General features: G+C 40.6%; 1 protein-coding gene across 8 annotated transcripts in view; it reads left to right on the top strand.

Annotated features, from left to right (window-relative positions):
- The window catches only part of mon2 (MON2 homolog, regulator of endosome-to-Golgi trafficking), a 30,242-nt gene that overhangs the window by 8,635 nt on the left and 8,076 nt on the right, over positions 1–13,531 (top strand). For 5 of the 8 annotated variants that reach the window (XM_027020092.3, XM_027020093.3, XM_027020089.3 and 2 more), the window contains exons 2-21: positions 1,016–1,079; positions 1,574–1,701; positions 2,996–3,127; positions 5,796–5,925; positions 6,386–6,483; positions 6,785–6,910; positions 7,057–7,257; positions 7,505–7,629; positions 7,745–7,884; positions 8,137–8,290; positions 8,485–8,687; positions 9,548–9,629; positions 9,744–9,925; positions 10,205–10,317; positions 10,455–10,559; positions 10,841–10,921; positions 11,004–11,077; positions 11,599–11,689; positions 11,861–11,965; positions 13,313–13,423. In XM_027020092.3, coding sequence (XP_026875893.2) covers positions 1,016–1,079; positions 1,574–1,701; positions 2,996–3,127; positions 5,796–5,925; positions 6,386–6,483; positions 6,785–6,910; positions 7,057–7,257; positions 7,505–7,629; positions 7,745–7,884; positions 8,137–8,290; positions 8,485–8,687; positions 9,548–9,629; positions 9,744–9,925; positions 10,205–10,317; positions 10,455–10,559; positions 10,841–10,921; positions 11,004–11,077; positions 11,599–11,689; positions 11,861–11,965; positions 13,313–13,423 — 2,445 coding nt within the window. The remainder of the gene's footprint in view (positions 1–1,015; positions 1,080–1,573; positions 1,702–2,995; positions 3,128–5,795; positions 5,926–6,385; positions 6,484–6,784; positions 6,911–7,056; positions 7,258–7,504; positions 7,630–7,744; positions 7,885–8,136; positions 8,291–8,484; positions 8,688–9,547; positions 9,630–9,743; positions 9,926–10,204; positions 10,318–10,454; positions 10,560–10,840; positions 10,922–11,003; positions 11,078–11,598; positions 11,690–11,860; positions 11,966–13,312; positions 13,424–13,531) is intronic. The other 3 variants (XM_027020095.3, XM_027020094.3, XM_027020091.3) reach the window with 1 other exon arrangement.

Genomic DNA, 13,531 nt, shown 5'->3' with positions numbered 1-13,531 from the left:
GGATGAACGTAAAATTCCTAAAATGAACTCCTGACAAAACAGAAGTTCTACTTATCCATCCTAAATCCAACATTTTAAAATTCTCTGATTTTAACCTCAATCTGGGTGGTGGTGTGGTCAAATCCTCATCTGCAGTTAAAAACCTTTGTGTGCTTTTTGACTCCTCACTGTCTTTTGCACCCCACATTAATTCACTGGTTAAAAATGCCTTTTTTAATCTTCGCAATATTGATAGACTTAGGCCCATGCTCTCCAAACAAGATGCTGAGATTCTGATTCATGCTTTCATCACCTCCTGCCTTGATTACTGCTACTGCCTCTTCACTGGCATCCAAAACTAAACCATCTGCTTACTTCAGTACGTTCAAAATTCAGCCATGAGAATTCTCCTACATGTTAAAAAATCGGTCCACATCAACCCTATTCTATATCAGTTACACTGGCTCCCCGTCCCTGAACGCATTCAGTTTAAACTCCTTCTACTTACATGCAAAGCTCTGCACTGTCTTGCACCTACCTACCTATCTTAGGTTTTCTGATGCATGTTTCCTCTACATCCCCAAGTTTAGATTTGTCTCTGTAGGAGGTCAGATCTTTGTGTTATGCCTCCGAAACAATAGAAGCACTTCACCTCTCTCTGTCTCTGCTCTTCACTTTCTGCTTTCAAATCACAGCTTAAAACTTACCTCTTCTCTCAACATTTTTCATCACTTTTTTCCTGTTAATACTTGTTAATGTTAGATGTGTTCATTAATGTGTTTTTTGTTTTTTCTCCGTCCATATTTTTATTGTAAAGCGACCAAGTTTGAGAAAGGAGCTGTATAAATTAAACTTCTTCTTCTTCGTCTTCGTCTTCGTCTCTTGGAAATAAGGCCATCTTTTACTTGCTTAGCTAGTCACAATAACAGATATCTTGCCCAGTGAGGGTTATAGAAGATATTGGTAAACAAAAAAAACAAACAAATTAGTGTTGTCTTCTCAGTGACAAGAGTAACTTTTCTCATTGTGTCTGCAGGCTGCAGAATCTGGCATTGTGAAGATTAAGACGATTGCTGCAAGAAACACAGACATTCTGACAGGTAACAGTTAATTTCAAATGATACAAACTATACTGTACCTCAGAGGTTTTTAATTTGGTCTACAAGAGCCAGTCCATATTTTTATGTATTCTGACACACCTGAGGCAGGTAATCAGCATTCTACAGACCTTGGTAATCTAATCTGGCAAAGACATGTTTGAAGATGAAACAGAATAGAAATTGTGGTGTTCTGGAAGTCTCTGCGGACTGACTTGAAAATCCTTGGTTTAGCTCATATTTATTATGGAGTTTTGTGTGTTCAGAAGTTATTCTAAAATAGAATATTTAAAATAAAATATCTTTGTTTCCCTCAAGTAGTCACATTACGAGAGCTATAGTGCTAAAAGCTGTTTGAAGACTTATACATGTTCATTATCAATTGATTGCGAAATTAATCTTCTATGATTATATATAGTTACATGTGGGAGTTCACGATAATGCCAGGGAAGGATGTTGACTGAGTGCTGCTGCTGTTGTGGCATGTGTCTCCTCAGCTCTGAAGGAGAATAGCTCTGAGGTGGTGCAACCTTTCCTGATGGGCTGTGGAACCAAAGAGCCCAAAATCACCCAGCTGTGCCTTGCTGCCATTCAGAGACTCATGTCACATGAGGTGGTGTCGGAGGTACACAATGCCGCACACATAATAAAACCCTACAGAGTCCATGAACACACACACACACACACACAGTGTCAGACAGCAATCGAAATCCTGTGTCATTTAAATCTTTTAGGTCATGGCACGTCAGGTTATAATGCTAGGACACCGCTCAGAATTGGACTTTTTCTTTTTTACACTCTTAAATGAGGTCCTCACTGCTGTTCTAATTACTAAAATAGGCTTCCTGGAAATGATTAAACCAAGAATGGTTCTTAAAGAGGTTTTTTTGTAGACCACAGATTAAAATATCACTAATGTGTAAATGTCTGAGAAACTCATAAATAAGATTTATATAAATATAAGATTATAAATTATATTGCATATGTAAGCATAAATAATCTGTATAGTACTGTAAATATTACTGTGATTCTGAAAATCTGTAGTTTTTAATGCAAATTTTTGAATTCAAGAACTTTTACATTTGTGAAATGTTTGTGAAACCTTTCTAAATGCTATTCAGTTCAGTCACTACTCTGTGCATTATCTGTCTTGGCTCTATCTCAAGATTGGTAAGCCTGTTGAAGCCAGGAGTGTCAGTAATTCTTAGGTCTATTTCAAATTGCTCAAGTCACTGAAGTGATTACATACATGCCAGACAAAATTGGAGACACTTTGGTGTGGGATCACACGTTAACATGGACACTGAATAAAAGTAGCTGAAAGTGATGCTGGAGCATAGTATTTTCTGCCTTTGAAGCAAAGCAGACAGCTTCTGTATTCTAAGCGTTTTCTAAAAATGACATTACAATTTTAAAAACTAAAAATGTTATGTCACTTTTCAAAGGAAGATTTAAGTCTATTATTTTGACAGGTCATCTTTTAGTGGGTTACCCATTTTGAAATCACTAATCAACAATGCCAAGTTTCCTTTTTGAACAATAGAGTAGTATTTCAATGGGAAGTGATTCTATTCTAGTAATTCGTTTAGATTTTCTTAGAATTTCTGAGCATGGAATTTTAATCTAAAATCATCAGAACCCTGATGAATGAGATTTGTGTGTGTGTGTGATATTTGTATGTATATATATATATATATATATATATATATATATATATATATATATATATATATATAAAAGATAGATACAAAATGTGTGTGTGCGAGGGAGAGATGGTAAACTTGGAACAGGATCAGATTTGAAAATGTAGTCTTTTATGATGCACAGAATATTGTCCCGGTTCCAGTGTGAAATAGTGTGTGGGTGTGTGTGTGGGTGTGTGTGTGGGTGTGTGTGTGGGTGTGTGTGTGCGCTTTCAGGCAGCAGCAGGGAACATCATTAATATGTTATGGCAGCTGATGGAGAATGGCCTGGAGGAGCTGAAGCTTCTGCAGACGGTTCTGGTACTACTTACCACCAACACAGTGGTGCACGATGAAGTCCTTTCAAAGGTATAATGCACACACATCCAAATTCAAAAACTCTGTCATCAATCTATTTAGTGTCACGTATCCAAAAATGAGATTTAAAAAAGCCTTTAGAAACATTACAGACTTTTTCATACTTGCATGATTTAGTTTTTCATAGTTTAAATGAGCTTATGGCCTACATCATATACATCAAAGTAAAATTACATCCTTTATTTAAGCTATGAGTCTTAATTGTTTTTTTTGTTTTATTTTGGTTTTTTTTAATCAGAGGTATGTGTGTGTGTGTGTGTGTGTGTGTGTGTGTGTGTGTGTGTGTAATATATATTTTATATATATATATATTAAACACAGTGTCCTGATGACAAAAATATCAGTGAAGATAAAAGAAAACTATTGCTTGTGTTCATTTTGTGACAGAAATATGATTCACTGACAGAAGTTGTATGATACCTAACTGTCCAGTATTTTCTAATAACTCTCCTACAGGTTGTGATGGACTGAATTTCTACTAGTCTGACTTCATTTCTTAAGATACATGATGCAACCTAATGAAACTGCAGTAGAATTGGGTTGGTTGTAGCTAGATTGTAAATGGTTTCACTGTTAAAGCAGGAAAACTGAACGCATCAAAATATATTCAAGAGTAATTTTCACTTAAAATACAGAATAAGATATTGTGTCTACTGAACACTGACATTTAGTCAATGCTCTTTTGGCAGGCTTACATTCCTACTTAATGAGGGATAATTAGATCAATAAAAAAATTTGTTTGACTCAGTTATGTGAAGGTTATTCTTTTTAAGAAAAACTGTTAATTAGCTAAATGTCCTGGAGGCATCTCCTATTCATTAACAAATCTTTAGTGAATCGTGCCAAGTTCTATTTTACTGATTAGAGATTGTACAGTTGTATGCAAAATAATAGCAGTCTAACATCACGAATGTATTTAATTACTGATTTTGGCAGAAAAGATAATACAACATGGGGGAAAAAATTCATGACTAGGTGTAGCTGAGTAATGGTCAACCAACAGAATCAACAGTCATGACATGCAACGCTGCTAATTGGGTGTAATCGACTCATTTAATGAAAGTTGCATGTTCAAATTAATAGCAGTGTGGAGTTCAGTTAGTGAGGTCATTCATTCTATGAAGAATGGTGTCAATTATTGCCCTTATTTAAAGAAGGAGGGCAGCAAATGTTGTACCTTCTGGTTTTATCCCTTGCTCAGTGAGTAAAATGGGTCGTTCCAGACATTATACCAAAGCAGAAAGAACTTTGATCAAGAAGTTGATTGGAGTGGGCAAGACATAAAGAAGTGCAGAAAATAATTGGCTGCTCAGCTAAAATGATCTCAAATACTTTAAAATGGCAAACAAAACCCAAAACACATGGTAGGAAAAGAAATATTACCATCCACGTAGATCATAGAATAACAAGAATGGCAAAGAAGCATCCAATGATCAGCTCCAGGGAAATCAAAGAAGATCTTCAGTTACCTGTGAGTACAACAACAATCAGAAGATGCCTATATGAAGCCAAACTATTTGCAAGAAACCATCGTAAAGTACAGTTGCTAAAAAAAAGATACAGTTTACCAAAGAACACATTGACTGACCTAAAGAGAAGTGGCGCAACATTCCATGGACAGATGAGAGCAAGATTGTTCTTTTGGTTGGTCTAAAGATTGGTCTAAAGGCCATAGACGGTTTGTGAGAAGACCCATAAACACTGAATTCAAGCCACAGTGCACTGTAAAGACTTAAACATGGAGGTGTGAGCATAATGGTTTGAGGATGTTTCTTATACTTAGGAGTCTGACCCATTTATCGCATACCAGGCACCATGGACCAGTTTGAATATATCAGAATACTGGAAGAGGTCATGTTGCCTTATGCTAAAGAAGAAACGCCCTTGAAATGGGTATTTCAGCAGGACAACAACCCCGAACATACCAGCAAGCGGGCATCATCCTGGTTCCAGACCAACAAGATTTATGTTATGAAGTGACCAGCCCAATCCCCAGACCTCAATCCGATTGAGAATTTGTGGAGTGACATCAAAAATGCTGTTTTTGATGAAAACCCAAGAATGCAGAACGTGGAATGTAGTCCAGTCGGCTTGGGCTGGAATATCTGTTTGCAGGTGTCAGATGTTAGTTGACTCCATGCCACACAGATGTAAAGCAGTTATCAGAAATAAAGTTTATACATCTAAATATTAGTTCAGTGATCAACAGAAAAGCTAAATCTGTAAACAACTTTCAGTTTATACTGTAAATATTCGAGTTTATAATTGAAGGTATTTTTTTTTAAACAGCCCATTATTCTTCCTTCTTCATTTTCAGTTTAAAAATTGATACTTTGTTCATGTTTTCATTTGGAATTGAATCTGCAGTGTTCCCAGTGCCTTTGTGTATATGGAAATAAATGCTATTATAAGGATGGAGCTTTTTCTCAGTTGTTTTAAACACACTGCTTTTATTTTGCACATAACTGTATATTATCATCTGCATGAAGTAGAATTTCTATTACAGTCAAGTAAGTTCAACTCTATGCAGAGTTTAGAGGTGGCACTCCCAGCACTGAAAGTTATGAAACAGTTAGTTTTGGTGCAGCAGTGTTATGCTTGCACTGTGTTCTGACCTTTTCATCGGTTTATGCTTGCACTGTGTTCTGACCTTTTCCAGGCCATTGTGCTGTGCTTTCGCCTCCACTTCACTAAAGACAACATCACCAACAACACTGCAGCTGCTACTGTCAGACAAGTTGTCACCGTTGTGTTTGAGAGGATGGTTGCAGAAGATGAGAGATTCAAAGGTATGTAAGAAATGTAGCGCTTATGTCTTGGTCTTATTAAGGTATTTAAAGCTGTATTGGTGCAGCAGTCCATGTGAAAGCTAAAACCTTTGCTTCTACTTGCCTAATCTGTATGTTGAGGTGTAGAGAAGCATTTGGAGCAGTGCTGAGCATTTCTGCAGAGGATTTTCATTGCCCTGTGAAATACAAAAAGTAGAAGAAGAATTATAGAATTTTATTCATAAGCCTCTTTCAGGATACCCAAGGGTGCTGTAGAAAACACTGAAAGAAAATAAGCATGATGGCGTCAGAAGGAAAAATACATGACAAAATGAAGAACATAAGTAAAAGGAAAAAAGTGTACAAAAGTGGCCTGTTTTTCTCCTATACTCATTTTGCCTTGTATATGCCTTGTAGCCCCAGGTCATGCCATTCTATGATCTAGTTCTGTCATGTACAAATCCTGTCATTTCCACACCAGGCATGGCAGAGCAGCCACCAGCCATCCAAGGCAACAGTAACCGCAGGTCTGTTAGCACACTCAGGCCAAGCGCAAAAGACGCATATATGCTCTTCCAGGTAAAGCCATAACATCTCAGTCACAAAATACACATCTTACTGTAAGCATTTAGCTTGCTTTCCATTCCTTTACATATCTGTATAAATTATGCATTAGTGTCTTTTTGAATGCAGAAGCTGTAGGTAGATCCACCTTTTACTGTATGAGGATTCAGCTCACTGTGAGCTAAAGCTTAGTGGAAAAATGTTTTTTTTAAAGTTATATATTGAATTTTAGGTTGTGTTGTCACTCTGTATGACAGACAGTATCCCATATAACGTTACTATGCTATTTTGCTCATATTGTCTCTTGGCCGTATAGGACTTGTGTCAATTGGTCAATGCGGACGCCCCCTACTGGTTGGTGGGTATGACGGAGATGACTCGGACATTTGGCCTGGAACTTCTGGAATCAGTTTTAAATGACTTCCCAGGAGTCTTTCTACAGGTGAATACATACTCCCTAGATAAGTGGTGTCTTTAAGATGCATTCATTCTTAAGATGCACATTTTCTTCATAAACACCCTTTCTTCTCAAATGACCCCTGACTGTTCTGTAACCTTTACGAACCTGCGACCACTCTCCCTCTCCAGCACCAGGAGTTCAGTTTCCTGCTGAAGGAGCGGGTTTGTCCTCTGGTGATCAAGCTCTTCTCTCCCAACATCAAGTTTCGGCAAGGCAGCGGCAGCGGGAGCTCGGCGTCGCCTGCGCCTGTGGAGAAGCCTTACTTCCCCATCTGCATGCGCCTTCTGCGTGTGGTCTCTGTGCTTATCAAGCACTTCTACAGTCTGCTGGTGAGTTCGCCACATGCACAGGTCCCTTGGGACCCACATTCCAGGATCTGGCTGGGAAAGGTGGAGCCATGCTGATGGTACTATACTTCACTGTTCCTTGCCTCTTCATTTGTTCTGAGGGGATTTTTCCATTCTTTTTTGTTGAGCCTCATAATTTGCCTCTCTCTCTGTCTCTCTGTGTGTGCGTATGTGTGCGTGTGTGTGTGTGTTTTAATTATTTTTATTTTATTTTATTTTTGTTGCATAGGTGACTGAGTGTGAGATCTTCCTGTCTCTGTTGGTGAAGTTTCTGGATGGGGAGAAGCCTCAGTGGCTTAGAGCAGTGGCTGTGGAGTCAGTACACAGGCTGTGTGTGCAGCCACATCTACTACGGTGAGTGTGTAACACACACACACAAAGTCCTGTCTCAGCTCTCATTTTGTGAATGTGATGCATGCAAGTTGATGCTGGTTTTCATTAGTGCTCTGTGTGTCTGTGCTCTGTGTAGGTCTTTCTGCCAGTCATATGACATGAAGCAGCATTCTACCAAAGTATTCAGAGACATCGTCAATGCACTGGGCTCCTTCATCCAATCTCTTTTCATTGTACCCAGTGTGGGAAGTGTCTCCTCTACCAACACACCTGCAGGTCTGTCACTGTCGGGCTCATACTCTCCCACTTGGAGTCATTCACTTTGAAGCTCCGAAAAGATTTTGGCTGAATAAATGAATACATATTGGAAAAGCCTGCTGCATTATTTAGGAGTGCATTATACATGACTTTTCTGTGTTTCTTTCTGTCTTCTTTTTTTCTCTCTCTCTTTCTTACTCTTTTTTTCTTCTTCTCTCCCTCCCTCCACCCTCCTTGCCTCCCTCTTTTGCATCCTGTCTTCTGTCTCAGGTGGTTCTGGCTCTGGTGCCCAGGCCTCAGCTCAGAGCGGCGTGGGAGTGGTTGGGACTGGTGGGGGTCTCACCACCCAGGCTGCATTTGAGTACCGGGGTACCTGGATCCCCCTCATGACCGTCAGCGTGCAAGGCAGTGCCAAGGCCACCTAGTCAGTACCTCCTTGCAGCACCTGCAGCAAACCACTAGATCTATTCATATTAAAAGATGTTCATAACTACATGTGTTTACATTTTTAAATGGCCCTCTCAACTTATTCTGGTAGTTGCTGATTAGTTTTAGGACATACTGTGTAGTTTGTCAAACCCTGCAAACTATGGAGTATGTGGCCTCTGTGTCCCCCAGTCTGGAGATGCTGGATAAGGTTGAGCCGCCGTCCATCCCTGAAGGCTATGCCATGTCAGTGGCCTTCAGTGCCCTGCTGGACCTAGTGCGGGGCATCACCTCCATGATCGAGAGGGAGCTGGCCAAAGAGGAGGAAGCCGTAGCCAGGGGGGGTCCAGAGCCCATTGGCCCTGCCCACACTGACACTCTCCTGCAGGAGCCACGTGAGTGCTGTTCCCATATAAAACAACAGGGTTGGCCTCCTTCACACTGATCTGAGAGCTCTTCTGTCATTTCTCTTGTAACAGTTAAGTTTACATTTGGTAGATGCACTTACCCAGACCGATATGTAGTACTTCCGACGTATGAACATTTTACTCAGTATGTATACATCCTAGCCTTGGGGTGATAACTGACCAATAACTTATTAGATATTGCTATAATTAGTGATGATATTAAACAAATTGTCTTTCAATTGCTTTCTTTCACATACAACTGCCAAGTGACTTTTTCCCTTTGTTTAATTGGTTCCTTGCATTTACATTTATGGCATTTAGCTGACACTTTTGTCCAAAGCGACTTGCAATTATGATTGAGTACAACTTGAGCAATTAAAGGCCTTGCTCAGGGGCCCAACAGTGGCAACTTGGAAGTGGTAGGGTTTGAACTGGCAACCTTCTGATTACTAGTTAAGTACCTTTACCTCTGAGCTACCACTGCCCACTGTTCCTTTGTACATGCATTCAAATCTATGGTTGTTTAAAAGTAAATACACAAACAAATAGCTGTGTTTATAGGTCACAAATCACCAACAAATTAAATACATATATACATCTTTCAAACTGCTGTTACAGATGTCATAACAGATTTTGCATCCAGTGTAAAGAATGCTAGGGTAAATGCAAATGAAAAACAAACCCCAGCACATGTCACCTACTCTCCGCTAGAGAGTGAAAAATGGACACTCTTGTCCCGGAGAAAGGGGGGTAGCACCGTTAGTGATTTTCCCCTCTGTGCTGGACCTAGTGTGTCAGCAGGAGTGTGTGTGTGTGTGGGTGGGTGTGCATGTGTGTGTGTGTTGCAGAAGCCCAGCAGGTGTGGGAGGAGATGGTGAACGCATGCTGGTGTGGCCTGCTGGCAGCCCTATCTCTCCTGCTGGATGCCAGGTAAATGGAGCTCGCACCATTTTGATTCACCTGGGTTTCATTCTTAACAAAAAATGTACTGTGTTTGTTTGTTTGTTTTTTTTGTGTGTGTGTGTGTGTGTGTGTGTGATGAAGCACCGATGAGACAGCCACAGAGAATATCCTGAAGGCAGAGTTGACGATGGCGTCTCTGTGTGGTCGCCTGGGTCTTGTGACTCCACGAGATGCCTTCATCACAGCCATCTGCAAAGCCTCACTCCCTCCTCACTATGCCCTTACAGCGCTGTACAGCAACGCGGCCAACCTCTCCAACAAAAGTCAGTCTTTTTATCTGCATCAGCTTATGGGGGGTGGATGGAGATGTGTTTGGGAGGCCTTTGTATAGTGGAGTATAGTAATGTAGTATGATGTACTTGGAGAGTGCATAATTGTTACGCTAAACTATCGAGTAATGGGGTGTGCTCATGTGTATGTGTATTGAATATAGATCCCCAAACTGCTTATTTCATTTGTCACAGATGTTGTATGTGTGTGTGTTAGTTATTATTTTGTGTGTTTGCATGTGTGCACATGTGGGGTGTCTTTGTGTGTTGCAGCATACTCTATACAAGGCCAGAATGTGCAAATCATCAGCCCATCAAGTGAGTCTCATCAGCATGTGGTGGCAATGGGGCAGCCCCTCACCTCACAACCCCAGGGCACAGTGGTGGTAAGACATATGTGCACGTACGCACACTACCCGAAGTTTAATCTGTATAACTTACTTTGAGGTCTGATTACATGCTCTCTTCCCGCTTTTTGACCTGTCTGTGAATTCACCTTTACTCCATCTCTCTCTCTCTTCAGCTCACAGCCAAAAACATCCAGTGTATGCGGACTCTGTTGAACCTGGCTCATTGCCACGGGGCTGTGTTGGGAACCTCCTGGCAGCTGGTGCTTGCTACCCTGCAGGTGCATTGAAATGCTAGCACAGTGAGGCCGGCTGTGCATGTAGAGTAGAGCTGCTTGCTTATTACCCGCAAAGCACTCGCGTGTCACTTTTTAGAATACATTCATTAGTTCTACAAAAATTATACAGCAATGCTACTGAAACTCATATGGTTCAGTGCTTCAGGGCAGTAAGCCATGCTGGCAGTGAATCATTACCAGTGCTAAGACGATGTGATGAATGTGTATGTGTGTTTGTTCAATACATTTGTTCAATATGAAATTCTCCCCCCCCCGTTTCTTAGCACCTGGTGTGGATTCTTGGTCTGAAGCCGGGGGTTGGAGGCGGTCTGAAGCCGGGGAGAGCAGTAGAGGGTCCCAGCACTGTGTGTTCCTTTTAAATCCATCCTGCCTAAATCTACAATCATACATGGACATGCCTGTACCATCGGCTTTTTCCCCCCACAGGTTCTGACAACTGCAGTAATGACAGACCTTCCAGTCATCTCTAATATTCTTTCCAGGCTCTTCGAAAGCTCCCAGTGAGTTCCACACTGCCTGTCCAGTCCTTGTGCTGCAGGGTATTCCTTGTAGGATCCGTGCTGTAGTGAAACTTGTGTTAGAAGTTCAGCAATGAATCAGACTTGTGTTGATCCTCAGATTCTCAATGTTTATTTGTATGGAGAAACTTCAGATCAGTTTGTTTTTCTGAATAAGGATGGAAGATGTGAGTGTTCATCTAATACAGGCAGTCAGTCTAACAACAATGGAGTGTGAATAGGCTTAAGAAGAGAAAGAGAGACAGAAGGAGGGAGGGGGGATAGAGAGGGAGAGGTGTGCATGAGTCCTCGAGGGCTTCAACTCAGAGAATATCACCTCCTGTTCTTGGTACCTGCTTCCATCCACAGAGGCAGAAAATGTCAGTTATAGAAGCACTTTGCATAAAACTTAGGTGTAAATCAATCAAACATAATTTCTGATTCTGTTTTATATTATCACAAATAAAAGAAGGATAAAAGATAGAAGAGCATGGGAATTCCTTTACTTTGTTCTCTGTTCCCAGATATCTGGATGATGTCTCTCTCCATCACCTGATAAATGCTTTATGTTCTCTGTCCATGGAAGCTATGGAGATGGCTTATGGGACTAACAAGGTTTGTTCATGCAGATTTCTATCTGCATATCTTCTTTCTAGGTGTGTTAATATTTTATTTATTTATTGATAGAATTATGAAAATACGTAGTCTTTTCACTCATCAGCACAGGAGTGGCTGGCATTGCTGCTCACCAGTCATTTATCATAATGGTCCTTTCCATCTGGCCAGCAGGAGCCTTCTCTCTTTGCGGTAGCTAAGCTGCTGGAGACAGGCCTGGTCAATATGGACCGCATAGAGATCCTGTGGCGCCCTCTGACTGCACACTTATTAGAGGTAAGGTCAATGACAACAGCACTGTATTTGTTGTTTGGGAAAGCCTTTTTGACTGTTGAGCAGAGGATCTGTTATAATGGGAAGGAGGTAGATATGTAGACCACCTCTTCTGTCATAACCTGCTGTCTCTGCTTATAACCACATGTCTGTCTCTAACCCAGTTTTATTGCTGTAGTCACTAGCATATGCTATGACATGAATGCTTGTCTCCATGTTACCTTTCATCTCTCTCCTCTCTGTCCCTCTGTCTGCCTGTTAATCCCTCTGTCTGTGTCTTGTCTCTTCTCTCCTCCTCTCTTCTTGCGCCATGTTTGTCTTGTAGAAGGTAAGTTGCTAGACTCCTTTTTCTCTCACTTACCAAGGCAAGCTTTTCGGAGTCTTTTTGGAAATTGGTTTTGGTTCATCTCTCAGTGGAAAAAAAAATTCTCCAAATTCTTCTCAGCTGTCCAATTTTGAATATTGCTAGATATTTTATATGTAGACAGTTTGAACTGAACCATCTAAGCTAATCACATTGTGAGTCAGGAGCAGTTGCCAACCCAGTCACGTTTTAGTTCAAGATAGCCATAAAATGTTGGATTTGGCTACTTGATATTGTGATATTTATGAAGTGAACCAGCCAGTCTGTATCAAGTAATCCATTTAGGTTTAGGCACTGTGTGTGTTGTCTTTTTTTGCATCATTTCTGCCATGCATATTGTACTTTGAATAATCAACACTTGATTATGCACCACATCATATCAGCTTTGTTTAATAACAGCTATCTAGAGATATTAGGGGTGTATTGGTACAGAGATACTTGTTAATGTATCATTCATTGACCTTTATTTATGGATGTCAATGCATTGTGGCTTAGCAAAAATCATTCGAATAGGACATTCCTGCATTTTGTAGTGTCATTGCAGATTATTTGAGCCAGTATGTCCTCCCATTATGGCCAGTACCAGACACATTCATTTTGAGGAGTTTAATGAATACTGCACTAGCAGGCATTTCTGAAAAACCTGCCGCACATTTATTTCTCTATGTTCAGGTAGTTGTGGGTATTTATTAAGGGAATAAACATCTTGGTGGGCAGTAGACACTCATACATGTATGATGCATCAGTTCTGTACTTTTTACACCCCTAACAGTCTTCTTTCGCTTCTGGATGTTTGTTATATTATTATAGATATATTTTGTTGCTGATAAGCAAATTCTGTCTTGTCTATGTCTTGTCTATGCAAATAAATACTGTAACTTCCTCATAGCATAAGTTGACTGTTTCTTCACATCTCTGTATTTGCTCTGTATTTGCCAGAACACTTCTCTCTCTGCATATTCTTCCCCTGTATATGTTTGTGTCAGGTCTGCCAGCACCCTAATGCACGGATGAGGGAGTGGGGAGCAGAGGCCATCACATCTCTCATCAAAGCCGGCCTCGCCTACAAACATGACCCTCCACTGTCTCAGAATCAGGTACCTCTGTGTTCACCTGCACTGTCTCAGAACCATGCTTCTGTAGTAGGGCTCCAGGTGTCCAATCACATGTAACAAAGCTGGCTTTGTGGCAGCGATAAACGTGAG

The sequence above is a fragment of the Electrophorus electricus genome, chromosome 4 (genome assembly GCF_041902795.1).
Source record: "Electrophorus electricus isolate QZ-2024a chromosome 4, ASM4190279v1, whole genome shotgun sequence".
NCBI lineage: Eukaryota > Metazoa > Chordata > Actinopteri > Gymnotiformes > Gymnotidae > Electrophorus > Electrophorus electricus.
This window is presented reverse-complemented; position numbering and strand designations above follow the sequence as displayed.